Source organism: Triticum aestivum, chromosome 3D (assembly GCF_018294505.1).
Source record: "Triticum aestivum cultivar Chinese Spring chromosome 3D, IWGSC CS RefSeq v2.1, whole genome shotgun sequence".
In the NCBI taxonomy this organism is placed as follows: domain Eukaryota; kingdom Viridiplantae; phylum Streptophyta; class Magnoliopsida; order Poales; family Poaceae; genus Triticum; species Triticum aestivum.
The window spans coordinates 238894543-238919159 of record NC_057802.1 but is presented as its reverse complement, the minus strand read 5'-3'; the positions used below and the strand labels follow the sequence as shown (position 1 = coordinate 238919159).

General features: G+C 47.6%; 1 protein-coding gene and 1 long non-coding RNA gene across 5 annotated transcripts in view; one reads left to right on the top strand and one right to left on the bottom strand.

The window, feature by feature from the left end:
• The window catches only part of LOC123078306 (uncharacterized), a 37701-nt gene extending 13692 nt beyond the window's left edge, over positions 1–24009 (top strand). The window contains exons 4-8 of one of the 4 annotated variants that reach the window (XM_044500772.1): positions 22354–22521; positions 22592–22768; positions 22960–23169; positions 23260–23487; positions 23606–24009. In XM_044500772.1, coding sequence (XP_044356707.1) covers positions 22354–22521; positions 22592–22768; positions 22960–23169; positions 23260–23457 — 753 coding nt within the window. In that variant the 3' untranslated portion in view covers positions 23458–23487; positions 23606–24009. Of the gene's footprint in view, positions 1–1700; positions 1785–22353; positions 22522–22591; positions 22769–22959; positions 23170–23259 lie in introns of all 4 variants that reach the window. The other 3 variants (XM_044500771.1, XM_044500773.1, XM_044500770.1) reach the window with 3 other exon arrangements.
• Positions 4132–5684, bottom strand: LOC123078307 (uncharacterized). The gene is made up of 2 exons (XR_006437325.1): positions 5139–5684; positions 4132–4534 (listed from the first exon to the last, which is right to left on the bottom strand). It is a non-coding gene; the product is annotated as an uncharacterized lncRNA (long non-coding RNA).
• Positions 24010–24617: the final 608 nt, after the last annotated feature.

Sequence of the window (24617 nt, the reverse complement as noted above, 5' to 3'; positions counted from 1 at the left end):
CGACGCCGGACGCCGCCTCCGTCGGGCCGCCGCGCCCGTCCGTGCCCGAGCCGGCGCCCCTCTCCTCCCGCTCCGGCCTCGACCCCGCCGCCTGCCTCCTCCTTCCTCCCGAGCTCCTCCCTCCGCCGTCTTCCTCCCCGTCGCCGTCCACGGCGAGCCTCGAGCTCGGGCCCGATCCCGATCCAGTCAAACCCGAAGGTTGACTTTTCTCCTCTCCCCGAAATCACTGTCTTAAAGTTTTTACATTATATGCCCATGTTCATCGCATCACAACTCTCTGCATATAGCTCCGTTTCACACATGTAATATATCAAAATGTTCGCCTCGAGATGCTCTTCATTTTGTTCCATTGCACCATGTTCATTTGAGTCCATATTGATGCCCAAATCTCTGGTGCAAAAGTGCTAGTTGCTGTTATCTGCTGTTACTTATCAGAACTTGAGGATTTGTTATTTTTGTTGCATTTAATCTGTGCATCTTATGAGTATGAGCTCTACATGTGTTTTGATTTATGTCATGCCATATTTATAGAGGTGTATACCATGTATTTTTGTGATCTCTGTGGTGACTAGCACAAGCATGCAAACTAGGCTCCGTAATGTTTCTGATTTCAGGGACTAAGTAAATTTACCAAGTCTGTGACTGCTGTTAATTTGTTGCTATGTATCCATGTGGCTACAGAGAGATCCATGCTTTTTTTGGAGATATTCAGTAAGGATGTGTTGTAGATATTGGTGTAGTTGATCCATTCATGCCCTTGTTTGCAATTATGGAGTGCCATAGCATGGCTTAATCTTGTTCTACTTTTGCTATAAAATATTTCTGGCAGATTGTTAACATGATATTCAATTTTGCCAAGCTTGTTGTAGTTGATCCATACAGGCTATGTACTTGCTCTTGCCATGGATACCTTCATAAACATGCCATCTTACTGTAGGTATGATTGTTTTGTCATGCATTGCTTTGTAGTGAGTGCATCAAGCTCACCAAGATGCCCTCATAATGCCTGTTTCTGCCATGCTCTGTTTTCTGTTAAGTCTGAAACCTGTTAACGAAACTTGCTATGTTTACATGGTTGCCATCATATCTTCTGGTCCTTTTTGGCTTATGGTCAGTAAGGGACTTTTGTCATATGCATTTAGTAGAATACTTCCATGCCTTGTTTTGCTATGTTAAGTGCCTGTAGCATGTTGGTTCCGTGCTCTGAACATTGCTACCTGATGCTGTTTCAGGCATGTCCAGTAATTTCACCAAGTCTGTGAACCTGTTATCTTTTGCAATTTTGCCATGCTTGTTTGAACCCGCTGTGGTGTGAACTAGCCGTAGCTCAGTGTTTATCTTTTGTCAAGCATCTCCTGTAGATTACTGCCATATGATTTGTTGCTATGTTGGAGTATTGTAGCATTCTAAGTGCTATCATGCTGTTAATCACAGATTCGTGTCATTCTTGTTTTGCTTGCCATTTGCAAACCGTGCATCCGTTTCCGGTGATCTTTATATCGATTTCGACCGAAATCATCTCATCTTTCCAGTGGCATGCTTGGTTTGCCAAGTTACTGCCTTGTTCATCATTTTTCTTCCGGAGCACGCATATGCATCGCATATCATATCTTGCATATCATTCATGTATTGCATCATGTTGCTTGTGCTTTCCCCGTGATTGATTGTGGTTCCGTTGCTTGTGTCCTTGTTTTGGGTAGAGCCGGGAGACGAGTTCGTGAACGAGGAACCTGTTGAGTACGCTTACGAGGATCAAGCTTTCGACAACTCTGAGAACCTTGCAGGCAAGATGACCATACCCTCGAAATCACTTCTATCTTTGCTTTGCTAGTTGTTCGTTCTATTGCCATGCTGCGCTACCTACCACTTGCTATATCATGCCTCCCATATTGCCATGTCAGCCCCTAACCATCCTTTCCTAGCAAACCGTTGTTTGGCTAAGTTACCGCTTTTGCTCAGCCCTTCTTATAGCGTTGCTAGTTGCAGGTGAAGATGAAGTTGGTTCCATGTTGGAACATGGATATTTTTGGAATAGCACAATATCTCTTATTTAATTAATGCATCTATATATTTGGTAAAGGGTGGAAGGCTCGGCCTTATGCCTGGTGTTTTGTTCCACTCTTGCCGCCCTAGTTTCCGTCATACCGGTATTATGTTCCTTGAGTTTGCGTTCCTTACGCGGTTGGGTGATTTATGGGACCACCTTGACAGTACGCCTTGAATAAAACTCCTCCAGCAAGGCCCAACCTTGGTTTTACCATTTGCCACCTAAGCCTTTTCCCCCGGGTTTTCGCGAGCCCGGGGGTCATCTTTATTTAAAACCCCGGGCCAGTGTTCCTCTGAGTGCTGGTCCAAACTAGAGCCCTTTGCAGCGCCACCTTGGGGAAACTCGAGGATTGGTTTTAGTTGTACGGACTGCTCATCCGGTGTGCCCTGAGAACGAGATATGTGCAGCTCCTATCGGGATTTGTCGGCACATTCGGGCGGCTTTGCTGGTCTTGTTTTACCATTGTCGAAATGTCTTGTAAACCGGGATTCCGAGACTGATCGGGTCTTTCCGGGAGAAGGTTTATCCTTCGTTGACCGTGAGAGCTTATAATGGGCTAAGTTGGGACACCCCTGCAGGGTATTATTTTTCGAAAGCCGTGCCCGCGGTTATGAGGCAGATGGGAATTTGTTAATGTTCGGTTGTAGAGAACTTGTCACTTGACTTAATTAAAATACATCAACCGTGTGTGTAGCCGTGATGGTCTCTTCTCGGCGGAGTCCGGGAAGTGAACACGGTTTGAGTTATGAATGACGTAAGTAGGAGTTCAGGATCACTTCTTGGTCATTACTAGTTGACGACCGTTCCGTTGCTTCTCTTCTCGCTCTCTTTTGCGTATGTTAGCCACCATATATGCTTAGTGTCTGCTGCAGCTCCACCTCATTACACCATCCTTTCCTATAAGCTTAAATAGTCTTGATCTCGCGGGTGTGAGATTGCTGAGTCCTCGTGACTCACAGATTCTGCCAAAACAGTTGCAGGTGCCGACGATGCCAGTGCAGATGACGAAACCGAGCTCAAGTGGGAGTTCGACGAGGAACGTGGTCGTTACTATGTTTCTTTTCCTGATGATCAGTAGTGGAGCCCAGTTGGGACGATCGGGGATCTAGCATTTGGGGTTATCTTATTTTCATTTGGATTTGACCGTAGTCGGTCTATATGTGTGGATTTTGGATGATGTATGAATTATATTTATGTATTGTGTGAAGTGGCGATTGTAAGCCAACTCTCGTTATCCCATTCTTATTCATTACATGGGATTGTGTGAAGATGACCCTTCTTGTGACAAAACCACAATGCGGTTATGCCTCGACACGTGGGAGATATAGCCGCATCGTGGGCGTTACAGGAGACCTCCCGTGCCCCGCACTCGAATCTGTTAATCCCCTGCCCCTTCACCACCAACGACAACCCGCCTTTGATACCGGTTCTTATTTCTCCCGCCGCCGCTTTTTCTTTGTCTACCCTGTCGATCCGCCCACCTCTCCCTGCCTAACCACCTGCCACCGCCACCCTGTGTTGGCGGTGCTGTCGCACGCCGCCCACTTCTTGAGTCGCCACCTCCGCAGGCAATGACACCAACCATCCCTCTAAACCCTGCCACCATCACTGGTGCCTTGAGCTCCCGCACTCGTCCATTAGCCCCTTGCCTCTCGTTTCGCCGGTGACAACCCGTTGTTGCTATTGTTCTTCTACCTCCCACCGCCTACCTTTTTATTCGTTCACCATATCGACCCACCCAAGTCTACCTGCCCAACCATTTGCCATTGCCACCGATGGTCAGCAAGTGTTGTCATGCGCTACCTCGTGCTCCCCTACCCGAGTGGAAGCCCCTTTGCAAAAAAGAAGCAGTCCCCTCCGCCGCCGACAAACCCTTTAACCCTGCCACCATCTCTAGCGCCCGTGACCTCCCGCCATGGTTTTAAAAAGTGGATAGCGGGCTGGTAGCGGATTGGGCTCGGCATAGCAGAATGCGGATAGCGAGCGATATTGCGGGCGCTATGTCCGCGTAGCGGATTTGTAAAAACACTTGCAAATTTGAGAATATAATGTATATTTTTAAGCCGTTGACAACAATATGACACTTGAATTGAATAATCATCATTTATATAAGCATATAGACTGTAACTAGTCCATTTGGACAATATTCAACCATGCAAACAAAAACTATCAGTATGACACAACACATATACACTACAATTAGTCCATTGTACAATATTCAACCATGTAACCATGCAAACAAAGACTACCAACCAACCATACAAGTCGGACCACGACCATCATGCAAAAATAAACAGATCCAGTTCTGACCATGGACGATGCAACCATACAAGTGAGACCACGACCATCACGCAAAAATAAACAGATCCGGTTCTGATCATGGAAGATGCACAAGTCATTCGCAATCCTCATCCTCTTCTCCATTCAGATCCATGTACACTTCTTGGTCTTCTTAATTACATGTGCAGATAGTTGACTGAATTACCACTGCAGAAAAAAACATAAGGTATTTAACTGAATTAAAAGTGCAAATAGTTGATTTGTTTCATTTAGAATTGCCAGTAAACTGAATTTGTTGATACAGTACAAAAGATATTACAAGCAAACTGAATTTACAACTGCCAGTTGCCAAGTACAAAAGAAAATTACAAAAGAAATTTGACTGAATTTAGAAAGACAATAATGTGCAAGTTTCGTCAGCTACCGAGTTACAACAGAAATGGAACGGGAGGCACAACTATATAGTAATAATGTATTGTTCTATGAGCTGAGCTACCGGAGGCAAACAGGGATTACCAATTCCATCTTGTGCTAGTGCTACCAATGAGATTATGGAGTGTTCTATGATCTGAGCTCCTCCTAATTTTGTCTACTGTAACTGCAAGTGCTAAGTACTGACTACTAAGCTATGCATCAAATAGACTAACTGTAACTCTGCAAGTGCATCGATCGGAAAAAGGGTAAGTGCATCGAATAGACTAAGCCTAGTACAGTAACTCTGTAAGTGCATCGATCAGAGAAGCTGAGCTACAGGAGATACTATGAATCGATGAGTATAAACAAATAACAGAGAAAAGGTTAGCTGCCGGACAGAAGTAGTCGTCAAGCGAGGAGGTGCGGACGGGCTGCATTGGGACGTCGACTAGTAGGGCGTCGAACAGGGACCAGCGAGGTACTGCCCGCCGGCTTGCCGTGTTGTCCCGCACCGGCCAATCGTCCAACAGGGAAAGTCGTCGAGCAAGAGCGACGAGGTGGCCGTTGTGCTGGCTGCTCCCTCAAAGACCAGCAGGGGAAGATGGGGCTAGGGGAGCGGCGGCATCCGGTGACGGTGAGCCTGGATTTGCCTCTCCATCCGGCCACCGGCGTTAGCCGCGCGCCGCCGCCAGGGAAGTGCCAGCCGCCCATCGCCAGGAGAAGGGGATGGGATAACCGGATAAGAGGATTGGTGGTCTAATTTTTTAAGCTTTCCGCTATGCCCGCAACTGGCGCTACACAAAGGGCCGCTATTGCGGTCTGACAGCCCATATATCGGCCGCATCGTGCCAATCACTCTATTACCCAGCGCAGCTTTCGACTTGTAGCGGGTGGCCTGCGCTACCGCTATTGCGGCCGCAATAGCGTTCGGCCGCTATTTAAAACATTGCCTCCCGCACCCCACACCAATCCTTTAAGCCCCACCTCTCCTTTGCCTATGATGATGTGGCAAGCCGTCTCATCTTCGCCTTTGGTGAGGTCGTAATGAGCCATCGGCCAAGGATGCTGCAGCTTACCATCTTGGGCTCGGGGCTGCGTGTGCATTGCTACCGGAAAAAATGGTCTCATCGAGAGCAAAGCACGTACCAAAATCATCTTAATAAACATAAGTGTGTCAAAGCCTACTACTAAGCTCCAAGCAAATGATTTGGACAATATCTATGCCTGAGGGGAGCAGGAGTTTGACTGCAGACCGGCAGTGCAATACATAAAGCGTAAGATTCTTTGAACAAAAGCTTAATACTGCATCAATTCATTTGCATGAGGTCTAATTGAATATGTCAATTGGAGCGTCTAGACTGTCAAAAATGATTTAACTTGGCAAAAAAAAAAGATTGTTGGCCGGCCCGCAATACACATTTGCATCCCGTCATTCCTATCCGAACCGGCCATCAAATTCCGACTACCATCACTGAGATGAATGCATCATGCACGAGTAGACCAAATTGTATATATCCATTACACATGAATGCAAATATTAGATCCTTCAATCGTACCAACCTGATGCATCATCCATCTTAATCTGAATTTAAGCAACAAATTCATTACTTGAACTTGTCACCATCAGAAGGTACAACGTATAACTTATACCCTGAAAATCATGAAAGCAAGGACAAGCCCATGAAATATGCACCAACCACATTTGATTGCAGTTTGTACCAGAAATAAAGATAGGACAGGTTCTCTTGGGGATGATCTACAATGGAATTCACAAATATATCTGACATGACGACGTTAGTGAAGTGAAAATCGCATGTATGGAATTGCTAAATAATAAATTCATAATAATACACAATGCATTACACTAAGAAATCTCATGATATTTATTGTGCTTTTTCCATTGGTTAACAATATTTGTTTTGTACATAAATCATCCTATAAGAAGCGTTGTCAAGATTAAAGAAATTAAGATGGAAGCATCATGCCTTTTTTTAGTCGACACTTTGTTTTGAGAGGCTGGAAGGTAATCAAGAAAGAATCTCTAGAAGAATATGTTAGTATGTGCAGCCTATACCCGAGCAAGAAAAGCCACAGAATTTCGTGGGTTCCAGGCCCAAGATGAAGAGAAAAAGTAAAATCAAAATCTCTTCTTCAATGAGCACATAATTTTGTGGTATGATAATTTTTTACCAGACAAAATCAAATAACTATTTCAACTCAGTTTCGTTCCTCTGGTTTAGACTGGCTGTGAACTGAGTTACTGAAAAAACTCTTAAAATAAGACCTTACTGTTGATGTACCATATATACTTTAGATAAGCATGAGCTCGTATCTGATACTTCCAAAATCTAAGAAGCGACTATTTGAGCAAAAAGTATGGCTTTTTTCCTTGTACTCCAAAATCAAAACTGATCTTAGCTCTATCAGACATTCCTTCAAAAGAAGAATGAAATGCGCTGGTTTTATATGAGAAAAATAGAAAGGGGAAACTGTTTGAAGGCTGAGGTAAATAAGAGAAAAGATATGGATAAAAAATTATGACGTATGCTTTCTTTATTCACTTAAAATCTTGTGAAAACAGACATGGATACACATGAGTTGTTTTAGAACCTAGATGATCTGAATGAATGAGAAATAAATAGTTACATTCAACAAATTTCTGCAGAGTTAGAACCCAAGTTTTTTTTACGAATGGGATCAAGTAAAATGATAGAATAAGTTTTAGTCTAACTGAACTGTCCACTCCCCACTTAACTGTGCATGCAGATCATGTTACCTTTTGCAATGACATGGACTGTTGAGGTTACCTGTTTAGCACAAACAAGTTTCAGAAGTAAGCTTCTGCAATCAACAAGAGCCATGAAACAAAAATTAGAGAAAAGGAAAGGAAATTACTAATCAGAGGAGAAGAGCATTTGTAATCCAAAAACTTGGGTTCTAACTCTGCATTGGTTTGTCGCGTTGTGTCGCTAATCACGGTGCAAGATCATATGATGACGAGGAGATCCCGTACTTTTGTTAGGGTATATGTTGAGGATATAACCCTTAGAGTCACCCGCCAGGAGGGACCGGGTTACTCATAATGGTCATCACGCGAAGCCCAGTACCGAGCTTGAAGACGGCGGGTCAATGATGGGCCTAAGACCCGGAGATGGCTTAAGGCCTGTAGTGATAAACCGCCCTATGGCAAGACTTGTAGTGTAAGGCAAGAATAATTGAGAGTCCGAGCCGGACACTCTTATGAGCCGGCCGGGACTCTGAGAGCCGCTGGACGTCAACCTCTCTATATAAAGGGACGACCCGGCGGCGGTTTAGGGACAAGTAGGATCTCGTCGAGAACCAGGCATAGCAATTAAGCTCCCTGGTCATCGAAACCATAATCAATACCACCTCAACTGGACGTAGGCTTTTACCTTCACCGTAAGGGGCCGAACCAGTATAACCCCCGTGTTCCTTGTCCCATTTAACCCCTTTTAGCTTCCTAGTTGCGATGGCTCCACGACTAAGTCCTAGCTCGAGGACATCTGCCGTGACAATTCCACGACAGTTGGCGCCCACCGTGGGGCCAGCGCACGGTGGATTTGAGTTCTTGAAGGGCAGCTTTGAAGGGCTCAAGGGATACGCTGTGGGCCGGATGACCAAGAGTCGTCGCGGCAAGCTCTACATCGACGATGCAAACTGGGGCCCCGACGCCGGCTCAATTGAGTACGGGTACCGGGTCCCCTTTGGCGGAATTCATGTCTTCATTGGCAAGATTGGTGAGCCGGGCCCTGAGCCAGATCTCTGCGCCGATCTCATCGAGACGGCTCAGCGTACACGACCCACCCGGGCTCTACCAGCCTTGAAGCATGCTTTTGTGGGATGTGTTCATGGAGGACTCTCTGAAGGGTCTGGATCTGGCGATGAGACGGCTGCCGGCTCTGACGGCGAGTCGTCTACGGATGAGTCAAATTCGTTGTATCAACTTCAGGATGGCAGGCTCAGGGGTTGTTCCGATGGCGACAGCATTCCGGACCCTTTTGAACCGCCGAGCCGGGTTGGAATCTTCATGGCCGGCGCGCAACCTGTTCAAAACCCCGCCTCCGGGTCAGGAAGCCCGGTGCCTTCACCGGCTCAGGTGCTGATGGATCTCACAGACAAGCTGACGGTCCTGTTGACCACTACGGTGGCTCCGGCGGATCAAGTTCAGCATGACGCGGAGGTGGCACAGTTAAAGTTGGATCTAGCAAAGGCCAAGGAGGATCTGGCGGCGGAGGGGGTCAGGATGGCTGCAGAGAGGGCGGCTCTCGACGCCCAGACTCAGCTGATTCAGGCACAGTCCTTCCGGCTCACGATGGATCAAAACGCATCCAATGAGGTCATGAGAAGGAGGCATCAAAAGGCCCAATCTCGACTCCCTCCGGTTTACGATCCTCGAAATCTCTTCAACACGCCGGGTGCAGGGTCTAGTAACCCGCCAAAGATCATAGTGCCCGGGGCTGGGACACCTATTCAGCCCCAAGTGATGGGGCCTCCCCGGGTGAACCCTGCCCCGCCTCAGTACGTGCCAATACCACCGGGTCATTATGCCAACCCGCTGGAAAACATGGTCGCCGCGGCGGCACGGCTGGCGGCTCTCCCAATTGATGGCGACTCTCCAACGGCTGTTGAAACCCGCCGGGTCAGAGAACTCCTTCAGACAGCTCTGGCGCAGCAAGAGGCATACTCTTATAGCCGGGATAGGGTCCATTCAACCCCTCGTCCAGGCCGGAGCCCGAGTTATAGCAGACACATGGTCTCAGCGACCGGCTCAAGTAATGTCCGACGCCGTGACTTGCCACCTGGCCACGGCCCGGCTCATAACGGGGCCTTTCACGCAGCAGACCAAGACAGAGCACGGCAAGAGGCGGAGCAGGTGCCTCAGTTGACGGCTTACCAGACACCCCCGGCTTATCCGACGGCTTCCGTCGACGTGGGTATCCCTACAAGGACTGGCGGTGTCCCTTGTTTAGTGCCGGCTCTCCGCAATGAACGTCTACCCAAGGACTTCAAAGGGCCTAGGAAGGTGCCTAATTACACGGCTGATTTACAACCCGGAGCCTGGATCGAGAGTTACGAGATGGCCATGGAATTGTTGGAGGTCAGCGAAGCGGCGATGGCCAAGTACTTCACCATGATGTTAGATGGGACTGCCCGCACTTGGTTGAAAGGGCTGCCACCAAATTCTATTGGGTCTTGGGCTGAGCTAAAAGCCCGGTTCATCCAAAACTTCAAAGATACCTATAGGTAGTCTATGTCAATTGTGGATTTGACTAACTGTAAACAGCAGGAGGGTGAGTCTACGACACATTGGGTTCGCCGGGTCAAAGAGATAATACATTCATCTGATAAGATGGATGCCGGCTCTGCAGTCTTGATGTTGGAGCAGAATTGTCGTTTCCTGCCCCTGAAGATGAAACTCGGGCGGCTCAAGCGCGACTGCAATGATATGGGTACGCTGATGGCGGCTCTCGTCAAGTACGCCGACTCTGATAGTACCAAGGACCCCGCGTCAGATGATGAAAGGACAGGGAAGGGAAAGAAGAACGGCAATGACAAGGGCCCTCAGCATAACCCGGCAAATCAAGGAGGTAACAAGCATAAGGCTGATGGCAGCATGGAGTTTGTGGCCAATGCCAGCTCACAGGGTAACAACCAGCGACGTAAAGGGAGGCCACCTCCCCGAGCCGGCGGTTCTGGCCCAATGCTTGAGCAGTTGTTGAATGAGCCTTGTCCAAGGCATGGCTCTAGGGAGAAGCCAGCTACTCATCTATGGAAAGATTGCGCAATCATGAAGGCCTTTAAGAATTCCAATGCCTTTAATGGCAATAATGGCTCGGGCGGCGGCTCAGGCGCCGGCGGCTTTCATGGCCCGGGCGGCGGCTCAAATTCCAATCCTCAGAATGTTCAAGGGGGCTTTAATCAGCAGTCCGGCCAGGGTCATCAACAACAACAGGGGGGGATACCAGACCAATCCAAAGCAGCTCAATGGTGGACAGTACCATGTGTTTACCACCAGTCTGTGTAAGCGAGATCAGAAGCTTCACAAGAGGGCTGTGAATGCTGTTGAGCCGGCGGTTCCACGCTATTTAAGATGGTCTGAGCAGCCTATTGTGTGGAGTAGGGAGGATCACCCTCCCCGGGTTGATAATCCGGATCACTTGGCCCTGGTGGTGGCTCCTCAGGTGGGAGGATATAAGTTCACTAAGGTGCTCATGGACGGAGGCAGCAGCATCAACATCCTCTATTATGAGACCTTCCGTCGTATGGGGTTGATTGATAAGAACCTCAGCCAGTCCAATACTGTTTTCCATGGTGTGGTGTCTGGTAAGTCGGCTTATCCAGTTGGTAAGATCGAATTGGAAGTGGCCTTTGGAGATGAGTACAACTACAGGGTGGAAAAATTGACCTTTGAGGTGGTCAAGATAAGAAGTCTGTATCATGCCATATTTGGGCGGCCGGCTTACGCCAAGTTCATGGCACGGCCGTGTTACATATACCTACAGCTCAAGATGCCGGGTCACAATGGGACCATTACGGTTCATGGTAGCCGAAAGATAGCCTTGGAGTGTGAGGAAGGTGACACGGCTTATGCAGAATCTGTTTGTGCAACAGAGGAACTGAAGTTTTACAAGGATAATGTTGACCCAACAGATATGACATCTCTGAAAAAGCCGACCACGGAGCATCAGCCGGCATTGAAATTTAAGTCAGCTGATGAGACTAAACTTGTTGATTTCGTTCCAGGTGACTCATCTCAGCAGTTTAGCATCAATGCCAATTTGGATCCGAAATAGGAAAGCGCGCTCATCGAGTTCATCCGTGAGAACAGGGACATCTTTGCATGGAAACCTTCTGACATGCCAGGTGTACCTAGAGAACTCGCTGAGCACACTCTCAATGTTGATCCGAAATTTAAGCCGGTCAGGCAATTCCTTCGGCGGTTTAATGAAGAGAGGCGGAAAGCCATTGGTGAGGAGGTGGCCCGGCTCTTGGCGGCCGGGTTTATTGTTGAAGTCTTTCACCCAGAGTGGTTAGCTAACCTGGTGCTCGTGCTCAAGAAGAATGGCACCTGGCGGATGTGTGTGGACTACACGGACTTAAACAAGGCATGCCCGGCTGATCCTTTTGCCCTCCCCCGTATTGATCAAATCATTGATGCTACGGCGGGTTGCGAGCGCTTAAGTTTCTTGGATGCTTATTCTGGATACCATCAGATTAAAATGGCAGTTAAAGACCAGGAGAAAACGGCGTTCATCACTCCCTTTGGAGCCTTCTGTTATGTGTCTATGCCTTTTGGACTCAAGAGTGCACATGCGACTTATCAGCGTTGCGTGCCGAACTGTCTTCATAACCAGATTGGGCGCAATGTTCATGCCTATGTGGATGATATTGTGGTTAAGTCCAGGGAGAAGGAAACCTTGATAGATGATCTGAGGGAAACCTTTGACAATCTCCGGGTCTACAAGATGATGCTTAACCCGACGAAGTGTGTTTTTGGTGTTGCTGCAGGCAAGCTCTTGGGTTTTCTGGTTTCTCATAGAGGCATTGAAGCTAACCCGGAGAAGATCAAGGCAATCACCTCTCTGGATAAGCCGGCGTGTATAAACGACGTCCAGCGCCTGGCGGGTCGTATCGCTGCTTTAAGCCGGTTTATAAGCCGTTTGGGTGAGAAGGCCATGCCACTGTACCAGTTGATGAAGAAAACTGATGACTTTATCTGGAATGATGCTGCTAATGCTGCTTTTGAGGATTTGAAGAGACAGCTGGCTGAGCCCCTAGTCCTTGCTGCTCCGGTTGACAAGGAGCCCTTATTACTGTATGTAGCTGCCAACACACGAGCCGTCAGTGTGGTTGTGGTGGTGGAGCGCAAGGAAGAGGGTAAGGAATATCCGGTTCAATGGCCGGTTTATTACGTCAGTGAAGTGCTCATCGAGTCAAAACAGCGGTATCCACATTGGCAGAAGCTTGTTTATGGTGTGTTCATGGCAAGCCGGAAGCTTAAGCACTACTTTCAGGGTCACTCCATTACGGTGGTTAGTTCTGCTCCCCTTGGAGATATCATCCAAAACAGAGAAGCTACAGGGAGAGTGGCTAAGTGGGCTATAGAACTTGGGCCTCATGGTCTGAAATACGTACCGCGCACGGCTGTTAAATCTCAAGCTTTGGTGGATTTCATCAACGATTGGACAGAGCTACAGGTGCCTGAAGAAAAGCCGGATAATACATATTGGACTATTCACTTTGATGGGTCTAGGCAATTGGAAGGCTCGGGGGCTGGAGTTGTATTGGCTTCCCCTAAAGGTGACAAGTTTCATTATGTGCTACGGTTGATGTTTCCTTGTACTAACAATGCGGCTGAGTACGGGGCCTTGCTCCATGGCCTTCGGATGGCTAAGGAGATGAGCTTGAGCCGAGTAAGGTGCTTCGGCGACTCAGATCTAGTGGCTCAACAAGTATCAGGCAAGTGGGATTCCAAGGACCCTCTCATGGCGGCTTATCGTCGTGAAGTCGATACCATTGCTGGACACTTTCAGGGTTACCAAGTAGAGCACATCGATCGCAGGAAGAACGAGGCGGCTGATGCATTAAGCTGGCTGGGCTCTCAGCGAAAACCGGTGCCGCCTAATACTTTCTTGGACATCTTGCATAACCCTTCGGTTAAGGTACCTACAGAGGAAGACTTGGCTGTCCCTGACCCGGAGGCACAGTTGGTGGCGGCTCTCCACATCACCCCGGACTGGACGGTGCCATACTTGGCTTACATGACCCAGGGAGATTTGCCTGAGGATGAAACTTTGGCCAGACAAATAACCCGGCGGTCTAAGTCAATGGTTGTTATCGATGGTGAGCTGCATCGCCGCAGTGTTACGGGAGCGTTCCAGCGTTGTGTCTCCCCTGAGGAGGGTCAAGAAATCTTGCGTGAGATTCACGAAGGGGATTGTGGCCATCATGCCGGCTCAAAATCCCTTGTGGCCAAGGCTTTTTGTCATGGTTTTTATTGGCTGACGGCTCATGCTGACGCGGAGGACTTGGTCAGTAAATGTGATGGTTGCCAGAGGTTCTCGCGACGGGCTCATGTGCCGGCTCAGGAGCTGAGGATGATTCCAATTACTTGGCCATTTGCGGTCTGGGGGCTCGATATGGTTGGGCCTTTTAAAAGGTCCAAGGATAAGAAGACCCACCTCTTGGTGGCAGTTGACAAATTCACAAAGTTGGTTGAAGCAGAGCCAGTTAGCAAGTGTGATGCAGCCACGGCGGTTCAGTTCATGAAAAGGGTGATATTTCGCTTTGGCTTTCCACACAGCATTATAACTGACAATGGTACCAATCTGTCTAAAGGCGCCATGGAGGAGTTTTGTCAACGAGAGCATATTCGACTTGATGTTTCATCAGTGGCTCATCCTCAATCCAATGGTCAAGCTGAGAGAGCTAATCAGGAGATTTTGAAGGGCATTAAGCCCCGGCTTTTAGTCCCTTTGCAACGGACGCCAGGTTGTTGGGTGGAGGAGCTACCCTCCGTGTTATGGAGCATCAATACTACTCCTAACAGGTCTACGGGTTACACGCCCTTCTTCATGGTTTATGGAGCGGAAGCAGTCCTCCCCAGTGACATCCGTCACGACTCGCCTCGAGTGGCGGCTTATGTTGAGGCGGATAATGAACAGGCGCGCCAAGATGCTCTTGACCCGTTGGACGAACAGCGTGACGTGGCAGCAGCTTGTTCAGCGATTTACCAACAAGATCTGCGCCGTTATCACAGTCGTCGGGTTAAGTCCCGGGTCTTCCAGGAAGGTGACCTGGTGCTCCGGCTCATCCAAGATCAAACAGATGCACACAAGCTATCCCCGCCTTGGGAAGGGCCCTTTGTGGTCAGCAAGAGCTTGCACAACGGGTCATACTACCTTATTGACGTTCGGGAGCATAAAGATTCACGCAAGTCGGAGGAGGAGACCCGTCGGTCGTGGAACATAGCTCAGCTTCGGCCTTATTACACTTGAGCCACCGGCTCTCATAATGTACATATCTCTATAGCCATGTATATATTATGTTAAATAATGAAGCAGGACCTCTGTCCTTTTCTCCTCCAAAGGTAACATATTATTTCCATTACACCATCACATGGTCACTTGGAGGTGGATCCGGCTTATGATCGTATTCGAATCTAGCCGTAAACAATATAATCACCTGGGGGCTTCCTGTTCAAACATAGGTCGTATTCGAACCAAAGAGAACATAGCTGTCGATACCCATTTGATTGGCAAAGTGCCGAGCTCATTGGGGAGTTTTCTTTGATCATATTTGAATCATAGCTCAACCCCCTTTGGGAACCGACGTGGATCGTATTCGAATCAGCGTCGTTAAACAACTCGTAAGGTCAATTGGGGGCTTCCTGTTCAAACATGGGTCGTATTCGAACCAAAGAGAGCATAGCTGTCGGTACCCTCTTGATTGGCATCGCCAAAGCCACTGGGGGCTATATGATCGCATTCGAATCTTAGCTTAACCCCCTTGGGACGGTTCTCTGGTCGTATTCGAACCGGAAGCCCCTACGTTTTTGATCTTCTGACTCATAACAAGTTCTGTTGGTCATATCAACAGTGTGCAAGGGCGGCTTTTATTTTGCTGACTTAATTTTGATTCACAACGTTGATAAACACATAGTAAGTATTCTTGATGCTAGTAAACCGGAATTGAGATCTTCATCTCATTATTCGGGTTACATAAACCGGAAGCATACTTGAAGGCTTGTAAGTATGCCATCATGGTTACATCAAAGACATAATTGAGGGCCAGTCTTTAGTGACTTTGGTTCATGTTCCGGGTTATATATATAAGGTCTATGATTCTCAGTGCGGTAAGCCGCCTAGAGACTTGTGACTTGTTTTCTATGCAGGATGGTTAAAGACAGCTATTCGCGCTTAAGGAAAATAACTGATCAATTATAACCCGGAGGAATAAGAAGAAGCAGCTTCAATGGAGTTAAGCATTCAACACGTGCACGATGGCACGACAAATTAAGTGTTTATCTTACTCTATTACAAGACTCCCCGAGTCCAAACGGTGAGGCATTGCTCTAAGGTGCAACCATAAGCCGTCTAAAGATCAAGGTGCTTGTGGAGTCGAAGCTTCCGGCTCATCCCTTTCCGCTTCTCCGGCTGTTCCCATGACCTGGAAGGTTAACGATTTCCAGTCAATGCTGCTCAAAGCTTCAAATTGAGCCTCCTCGTCAATTAACCCGGCCGGGTCAATTTCTGGGGCAAAGGTGTGCTTACGAGTCGGCGGGACCAAGCTGATGGCTTCATAACGCGGAGTGGGGATCCTCTGATTCTCTGCGTCGTAGCCCGGCTGGTACTTGGTAAGGTCGGTGTCATTCCCAATCAGGGTGGCCACCGGGCGCATGATCTTCACACAGGCAGCAAAATCTTTTTGGTTGAAGGGGGTGACGTCTTCCTTCAGGCTGGGGTATCCAAGTGCGATGTCAGCCGGGTCTAGCTCTGGAAGGAAAGCTTGGCCCGGCTCAGAGCAGCTATGGCTCCGGCTCTTGCAGAGGCCCGTCGCAGCTCTTGGAAACGCTGAGGAAGAACGGCAAGCCGGCGAAGTACGTCCGCCAGGTGAGTCGGAACTTCATTGGACAGGGCCACAATGGCCAAGGCGCGCTGTGACCCGGTGTAGAGTTGCTCCACCAAAGTGTACACGGCCTTCAGCTTGGTCAACACATTTTGATTGGGGTTGGCGCTTCTGGGACCTGTTTTACAACGTCAGGTAAGCCGCTAGCAATGATGGGACTTATGAGAGATAGAGAATGTAAACTTGTTGAAAGTCTGCAGAATGACTTACTGAAGATTGCGGCGACCATCTGTGACACATGGCGCTTTAAGCCGGAGAGTTCGGCGGTTCTCTCCGTCAGAGCCGCCTCCGCCTGTTCGGCTCGGCTGACCAGAGCAGCCTTCTCTGCGGCCCAAGTCTTCCTTTCGGTTTCAAACTTCTTCTTCAGCTTCTCTTGAGCAGCAACACTAGACTCAAATTTAGCGTTGGCATTCCGGGTCTCAGTTTCCTGAGTCTTCAGGCGGTTCTTCAGCTCAGAGATGTCAGCTTCAAATTTCTTGCAAGCAGCCTGTACAATTTCTGGGTTATAGTATGCATAATTATTATACAACTTTAAAGTCCCAAGCACTTTCCAAGCAAAGACACTTGGCACTTGGGGGCTAATGTATGTTGAAAGGTTCTATCTACAAATTGCCGGTTCATGAAAGTAAGCCGGAAGTTAAGTCTACAACATATTCTATCATAAGTAGTAGATTTGGGGGCTAGTATGGTAAAGATGACTATGCAGTAAGCAAGAGAGTGGTACCTCAGATTTCTGCTGTATCTGCTTCACCATGTCAATCTCCAGGTCCCGGCTGTTGTGCACCTGATTGACATAGCCGGAGATGATATCTCCAATGCTCAAGTTAGCGTAGTTGGTGATGTCCAGCTTGGCCCTGCGGCGCTCTAGCAACTCTTCCTTGGCAGAGCACTTAGCCAGCGCAGTGGGTCTCCCCGGCTCGACAAACTCCGTCCGGGTGATTACCACGTCCGGGTCATCGGCCGGCTGAGCCGGGCTGGAGATGTCCGGATTGGTAGAAGTCTCTATGACTGGCTCGTCGATTGGAGCGGTGGCTTCAGGAGCAGAGGCAGCTGGCGGCTCTTGAGCTAAAACCTCCGACTCAGTCAAGACCGGCTCTTCGACCGGTTTATTCTTCTTCGCCCTCTTGCTGAGCTTTGCCTGGGCACTGAAAGGACAAAAGGTTAGTACAAAAGCATGAGTAAAGATAAGCACAACACAAGATGATCATCGTTACCCGGGTGCGGTCTTGAAAGCCGGCAGGTTAGATTGCATAGAATTACCAAAGGAAGGTGAAGTTTCCTGATAGTTTGAATCAGAAGAATTGAGCGGTTGACGAGTAACGCCCGCCAAAGGATGAAAAGGATATAAGTTGGAGATAACCTCGGTCCGGCGCTTCCTTGATGCTTCAGATAAGCCGGAGGAGAGGTCTGCATCCTTGTTGGTCCGGGTGTGCCGCCGGCTCTCATGAATCTGTTGCTTCAAAAGAAATTGAGGATCTTGATAAGCTAAAGGATGTGAAAATCTTACTTTCCGGGTTACTCTTCGGACTTTCAGCCTTGGCAAGGGCTCCGAGTCGGAGGAAAGTGTCGTTACCTCTTCAGTCACCGGGTTACTTGCTCCGTTGTCATCCTACTGATGATCAGTATCGATAAGGTGGATAGGAATAAACAAGAAACAAAACAAGAGCCTACAGTTTCAGGGGTTACCTCTGACTCGGAGCTGTCACTTAGTTGAAGCAGCTCTGAGGCAGTAGGCCTGCTTCCCTTCTTGCGGGGAGCGGCTCTCCTGGCGGCTTTTTTAGCCTTCCTGGCTTTTTTGGCCGCTTCATGGTCATATTTGACCTTCCAGAACTTGTCATTAGCCTGAAACATACAGAAAAGATTTCTTAAGGTTCAGATGGAAACTATTAAAAAGAAAACCAAGGTGTTCAGGTCAGTGGCTTACTGCCGGAGCCGGGTTAGCTTGGCAGAAGGGTTTCAGGCCGGTTCTCCCATAGTCGGCTAAGCTCTCATTCAGGAGAGACTTGGTCATGTCGTCCACAACGTCCTCAGGAAGATCGTTGGGGCTGTGCCGCAGAGGGTCATCCTTCCGGCCCGTGTAAGCACACATTAAGCCGGGGCGGCGGCTCAGCATAAGGAAAGAGGCAGTCTCTCCGGCGTTGAATGGAGATTCCACCAAGTAACAGGCTCGGCCCGTTGGCGCACTCATTCTGGCGGTTCAGATAAAATAGCTCTCTAAAGAGCAGCAGGCTGGGCTCTTCTCCAAGATAGACTTCGCAGAATACTTGGAAGTTGCATATATTTGACACGGAATTGGGTCCTATGTCTTGCGGCCGCAGATCAAAGAAGTTCAGAACCTCTCTAAAGAATCTTGAGCCGGGCGGTGCGAAGCCTCGGCTCATGTGATCAGCAAATATCACCACCTCACCATCTCTTGGTTGAGGTCTTTCCTCCGACGGGTCAGGGGCACGATAAGACATGATTTCCTTCTTGGGCAAGTAACCCGTCTTTACGAAATCAGCTAAAGTGTCGTCGGTGACATTGGATCTCATCCAGTTGCACGTGATGGGTGCCTTGGGAGCTTTGGGAGGCATTGTGAAAGATGAAGCCTATGACAAAAGGAAAATGTTCGGTTCAATTATAAGCCGGCAGACGTCTATAGTTTAATACTCAAATGGCGGCTTATGAGAGGGGCCTAATGACATATGGTTAAGTACATCAGGTTATCTAAGCCGCTGAAGGTATCGTGAGTAATTCAAATTGTCTACAGCTTTATCATAAATGAGCCGGAAATTTTACAGCGCGTGGCTTCTTTTAAGCCGGAAATGTGAGCCGCCATAGCTCAGCAGATGCAATTTTTTGACTAAGTATGGTGAAAACAAGTTTCACAGATCGCAGTAATTATTTTGGATCAAACGGTTGGCTAAAGGGGAAAATTTCTAGACCTAGAACAGACACAGGAAAAGTTCAAGGGTTTGAACGGAGCCTTTATGCAATGAAAGGGGATCTATGTACATTGGGAACGGGCGTGAAACAGCTACCGCAGCAGTTCTGTACAGTCTAAAGATCAAAAAAAAGGTGGTAATAATGGAATCTATCAAGAGCTCGCGATGAACGGCGACGAACACGGGAAGAACAGCAAAGAACCCTAATGCGGATCTACTTTATGGAGTGGCAAGGGCTTACGGGTGCTGGAGAATTGCGGAGGTCGCCGCCGTTTCTCTGGTCACGTCAGGTTGATGCAGCGGCCTGAGTCGGTGAAGACGAGGAGACCCGCGGCGGCGGCGGAGGAGGAGCTCGAGCGGCAGTACAGTGGCGAGAGGAGGAAGACGATGGAGGTGACAAGTAACTGGAGCCTCATGGGCCGGGCTATTTATAAGGTGAGGCTCATAAGTGGGCGCGAGAAACGAGGAGGCCACGGCGTGATTATCTCACCACAAAAACGCCTCGATTTTCAGGATGGCCTTTAAAGATAAGATCCGTTGAGGATATGGTGGGATAAAAAATGGACTTAATGGAAGATGACATCATGGCGGGTTACCAGGAATCCAGAAGATGACGTCACGGCGGGTTATAACCTTCGCACGACCATAAGCCGGAAGATCTTTTCTCTCAAAAGAATTGAAGATTGACATGAACCGGTTCAAATCAATCTGGGGCCTAATGTTGAGGATATAACCCTTAGAGTCACCCGCCAGGAGGGACCGGGTTACTCATAATGGTCATCACGCGAAGCCCAGTACCGAGCTTGAAGACGGCGGGTCAATGATGGGCCTAAGACCCGGAGATGGCTTAAGGCCCGTAGTGATAAACCGCCGTATGGCAAGACTTGTAGTGTAAGGCAAGAATAATTGAGAGTCCGAGCCGGACACTCTTATGAGCCGGCCGGGACTCTGAGAGCCGATGGGCGTCAACCTCTCTATATAAAGGGACGACCTGGCGGCGGTTTAGGGACAAGTAGGATCTCGTCGAGAACCAGGCATAGCAATTAAGCTCCCTGGTCATCGAAACCATAATCAATACCACCTCAACTGGACGTAGGATTTTACCTTCACCGTAAGGGGCCGAACCAGTATAACCCCCGTGTTCCTTGTCCCATTTAACCCCTTTTAGCTTCCTAGTTGCGATGGCTCCACGACTAAGTCCTAGCTCGAGGACATCTGCCGTGATAATTCCACGACAGTATATGTCTGACGGAATCGAGTCCTCATTGGCGTTGACCATGTTCGAAGCGTTGTCAGCGACCATGTTGGAGTCGGTGCACTCCATCCTCGGGGCCGCAACAGGAAGAAAGCATCACATCTGGCGTTGAGGTGAGGTACACATGGAACACCGTTTCGAACAAAAGAAAGGTACACATGGAACAAGACGACGTCGGCGAGCATGGTCGAGCGCAATTAGGGATAGGAGATGTGGACGCAACACGGGTAGGATGGTGTATCGCGAGGATGCCTTGAATCGTCACCTCACCTTGACGGGGAGGAGCGGCTATGGCGGCTTGATGACAAGGCCGCGTTGCGCATCATCCAACAGGTCGGCGGCGGCGCGCCAGGCGCGTCATCCAGCAGGTGCGGTGCGCCAGGCGCCTCCCTGGTTCCCCACAGCCCTCGCTTCTTTTCCCTTTCTTGAGGTTGTGGTGGTGCATCGCCTCGCTCTGCCTACAGCGACCTCTCCACCTCCGATTCACCGATGACACAAACGATGCTGAGGGCTCCTGGATTCCGGATATGGGGGAGGGTGACGTAACACGGTGGCGTCAAGAGGCGGCGTGCGGGGGAGATGGGCAGATGTGTTCGTGGGGAGAAGGATCATTGGGGCGGAGAGGTGGTGGCTGGCGGCTTACAAACGAAAGAAACAAAGTACGGAAGGGTAGAGATATTGGTTGTTATTAGGAAAGGCAGGGATCGATGCATTAGGAAAGTTAGGATTTGGAATTGATTGCCATGAAACTGGATTTTATTGTTTGTTAATGTGCTATCAGTTCATGCCCTTTTGTAAAGTGTCTGGTTAAGAAAATTTGGAAATGTTAGGAACTTTTTTATTTGGAGGGTGAAAAAACTAACTTGAGGAGATGTTGGTGGGAGGTGAGACGAAAATAAACAAGACGAAATAAAACCAGATGAAATGAAACCGTGGATGGGAGTCTACCAAGGGAGACACTAGGAGTAGAGATAAGGGTTTGGTTGGGTGCACTTTAGTGGAGAAGAAGTGAATTTATCCTCTTGATTAAGGGGATTGGTGTAACACCCTGTTACACCCGACGGGATCAAGACTGGCCACACAGACCAACACTAGTCTTTCCTGCGCAGTTTGTACTCACTCGTGCGCATCCGGGAGCTACTTCCTGGTTGGTCACCAATCCTAGAATTACTCCAAGCCAAGCACGCTTAACTTTGGAGTTCTTTTCGAATGGGCTCCCGAAAAAGAAGGAATATGCTTGCAACTAATTGGCAGACTCAAAACTTGGCATGTAAAATGATTAGAACTGCTAAATGTCCGATGGTTTCTTTTCGGATACTCGTCGCCATCGCCCTTCGATCAAATGTGGGACCCAAACCTGCAGATTTAATGGGAGTGTCAACGTCATGTATGAAGCAATTCCGTAACATGATTCTGTCACGATTATGCATGCACCCCAAGTAACTATTTTCCTAAAAGGTCGCCCTGGTTGCAAAGGAGATTTCTGAAATATCAATGGGTGCCGGCACTTACAACCTCCTACGGGGGTAATGTGCTTCATCAATTTCGAACCAGCTGGTAGCTTGTGGTGGGCATCGCTGTGCATCAGTTTCGAACTATACTAGCGGGTAGCCTTGAAATGGTACTACTACCAAAAGCACCACTAGACGATTGTACCTTGAAATGGTTCTGCTACCAAAAACCACCACATGTCTATGTTCAAGTGTGTCACGTCCGCGTGCTTGTGCTTATTCTGAATTCTGGTGGCTCCTTCAGAATCTCATCCTTGTTTATTTCTTTGTCAGATTGTTTGGCTCAAACAATTCAAAACCTTTGAGGACAAGTCCCGTGCCATTAGGTTTGATACTGGTGTTGACAGAAAACTTTCTAAGATGATCATGAAGTGGCGCCGTCCTGGGCAGATGATAGCTGTTGGGAAACCCGAGTATAAAACAATAATAGAAAGGAGCTTGGTGAGTTAAGACTCATTGTTTTTTGTTTGTGAATACCTTTGAGTACCATTTTATTGTAACTTCTTTTCAGGGTATACCCTGCCTTTTTGATGAAATTGTGATGGAGGTAATGTGGGGTGTGAAGAATATCATGCATAGTTTAGTGCCTGAAGAAAAATCAGAACTTACTTGGGAGGACCGCCTCCCCATGAGCCAAGGACTAAAAATGTTCTTGACTCGCAAAGGCTTTGATGTCAAACCAGAGATGGTGAGCTTTACCAGTTGCCTAGTGGCCTTCCTGCTTTTTTCTATATGATACATCTTGTACGAAATGATGGTTTCTTTGTAATTTTGTTTTACTACTAGATAATTTGTCAACTGACCATAATTTTGGATGCAATGTTTTTATAATTTTTTTGTGCATTTTTCTTTAGTGATGGGCTATTCTCTTGTATCTAGGTTAATGAGCGCATTGTTTTGTCAGCATGTGCCTTGTATGATTGCGATTTTATTGAGAAGAAACATTACACATCTTTGAAACGTGCTGGTGAGGACCTTAAGGATGTGTCTGGCATTAACGCCCAGGATTGGAGCTTACTGAAACTTGCAACAGCTCTGATGATTATATGTTTTTCTGAAGAAGAAGTTCTAGTTGGTGATCCGAAAGAGGTAAATCGTAATATCTAGTAAATTGTTTGTACCAACATATATTTTTTGGAAACTTGTCACTCGTGTTAACTATCAGGAGTTTTTTTCCAGATGTTTACAGTTGACGAGCTGTCGAAGTTCCAGGATGACTCACAGAAATACAATGACAAGATCTCAAAGTACCCATGCTGGAGAATCTACGAAGAAATAGTGTGTGCCTATGAAGCAAGAGCAGCAAATAAAATACTATTGGCCTCCTTTTTTAAGGAGGCTACAGAAGCACATGAAGAAGCTCATAAGACTACCTGAAACCGCTCTTGAGGTTATATGTCATTGTAGGTTGGAAACTGTAAGCATGTTGGATAAATAGTACTCCCTCCGTAAAGAAATATAAGAGCAATGATGCAGACCAATTCTTTACGGAGTGAGTATAATGTTTCTTCTATCCTTGATGCAGATAAGTGCATTGGTCTTATTATAATAGATGAGCGCACTGGAAGCCACTCTCATGAGATGAGCACTTTAGTCGGTATTCTAAATCTGATGAACAGGTCACGACACTTTTACGAGCAAGCAGGTCATGCTCCATTTTATGAGCAAGGTCACACGCCGGTTCGAGTTTTTTTTAGAAATACCGTAATATTCAGGTTTGAGATTTTTTTATGTCACATTTGAGATGTTTAGGTGTCTTGTTGATTATGTTTTTAATTTGAAAGACCCTAGCTAATTATTTGGAGTTGGTTTTTTAGACCCTAGGTCAATAAGGATTACCCTAGTGATCTCCAATGTAACTTCCTCAATATTTGTGTTGGATGATTTTGTACACCCTCAATAAGTACCCTAGTAATTTATTTCTCTTCATTTCTCTCTACATATGCTTACCATTGTGTCAAATTACAAAGGTGATATCATTTCAAATTCATGTTTTCCAAGCTCAAAATTTGAAGATGAATTCAAAATGGAACATGAAATATAGTTCACCAAAACAAGAAGATCAAACATAGAGCATCACTCATCACGCTCTCTCGTATCCCACCCATACCCCTTCTATCCTTGCCGCTAAAATTTATACTTTCATGACTTTCATCAACTCAAGATACTCGAGTTAGCATGCATCAAAGCTAACATGGTTCATGAATATGATATCATGTCCTTGCTCCATCTTCGAATTCACTTCTTCCGCAAGGGCTCTCAGTTTTCCTTCTTCAATTGCCGCATTGCGCTCCTCCATTGCCCCTTTTCTATATCTCCAACTCTATTTTTGTTGCTATTATCTCTTCGACCTTGTCTTGAACACAACCACACACCCTCCATTCTTTTGCTTATCTTTCTCGATCACATCCCGGTGGCCACCATCGACTAGAAGCAGACTTGGGGACTTCAACATCATCACCGACATCATCATTATTGTCAACTTCTGGAGCCGATGATGGTGTAGCTTTCTTCTTATGTTGGAATGTTCCATTGTT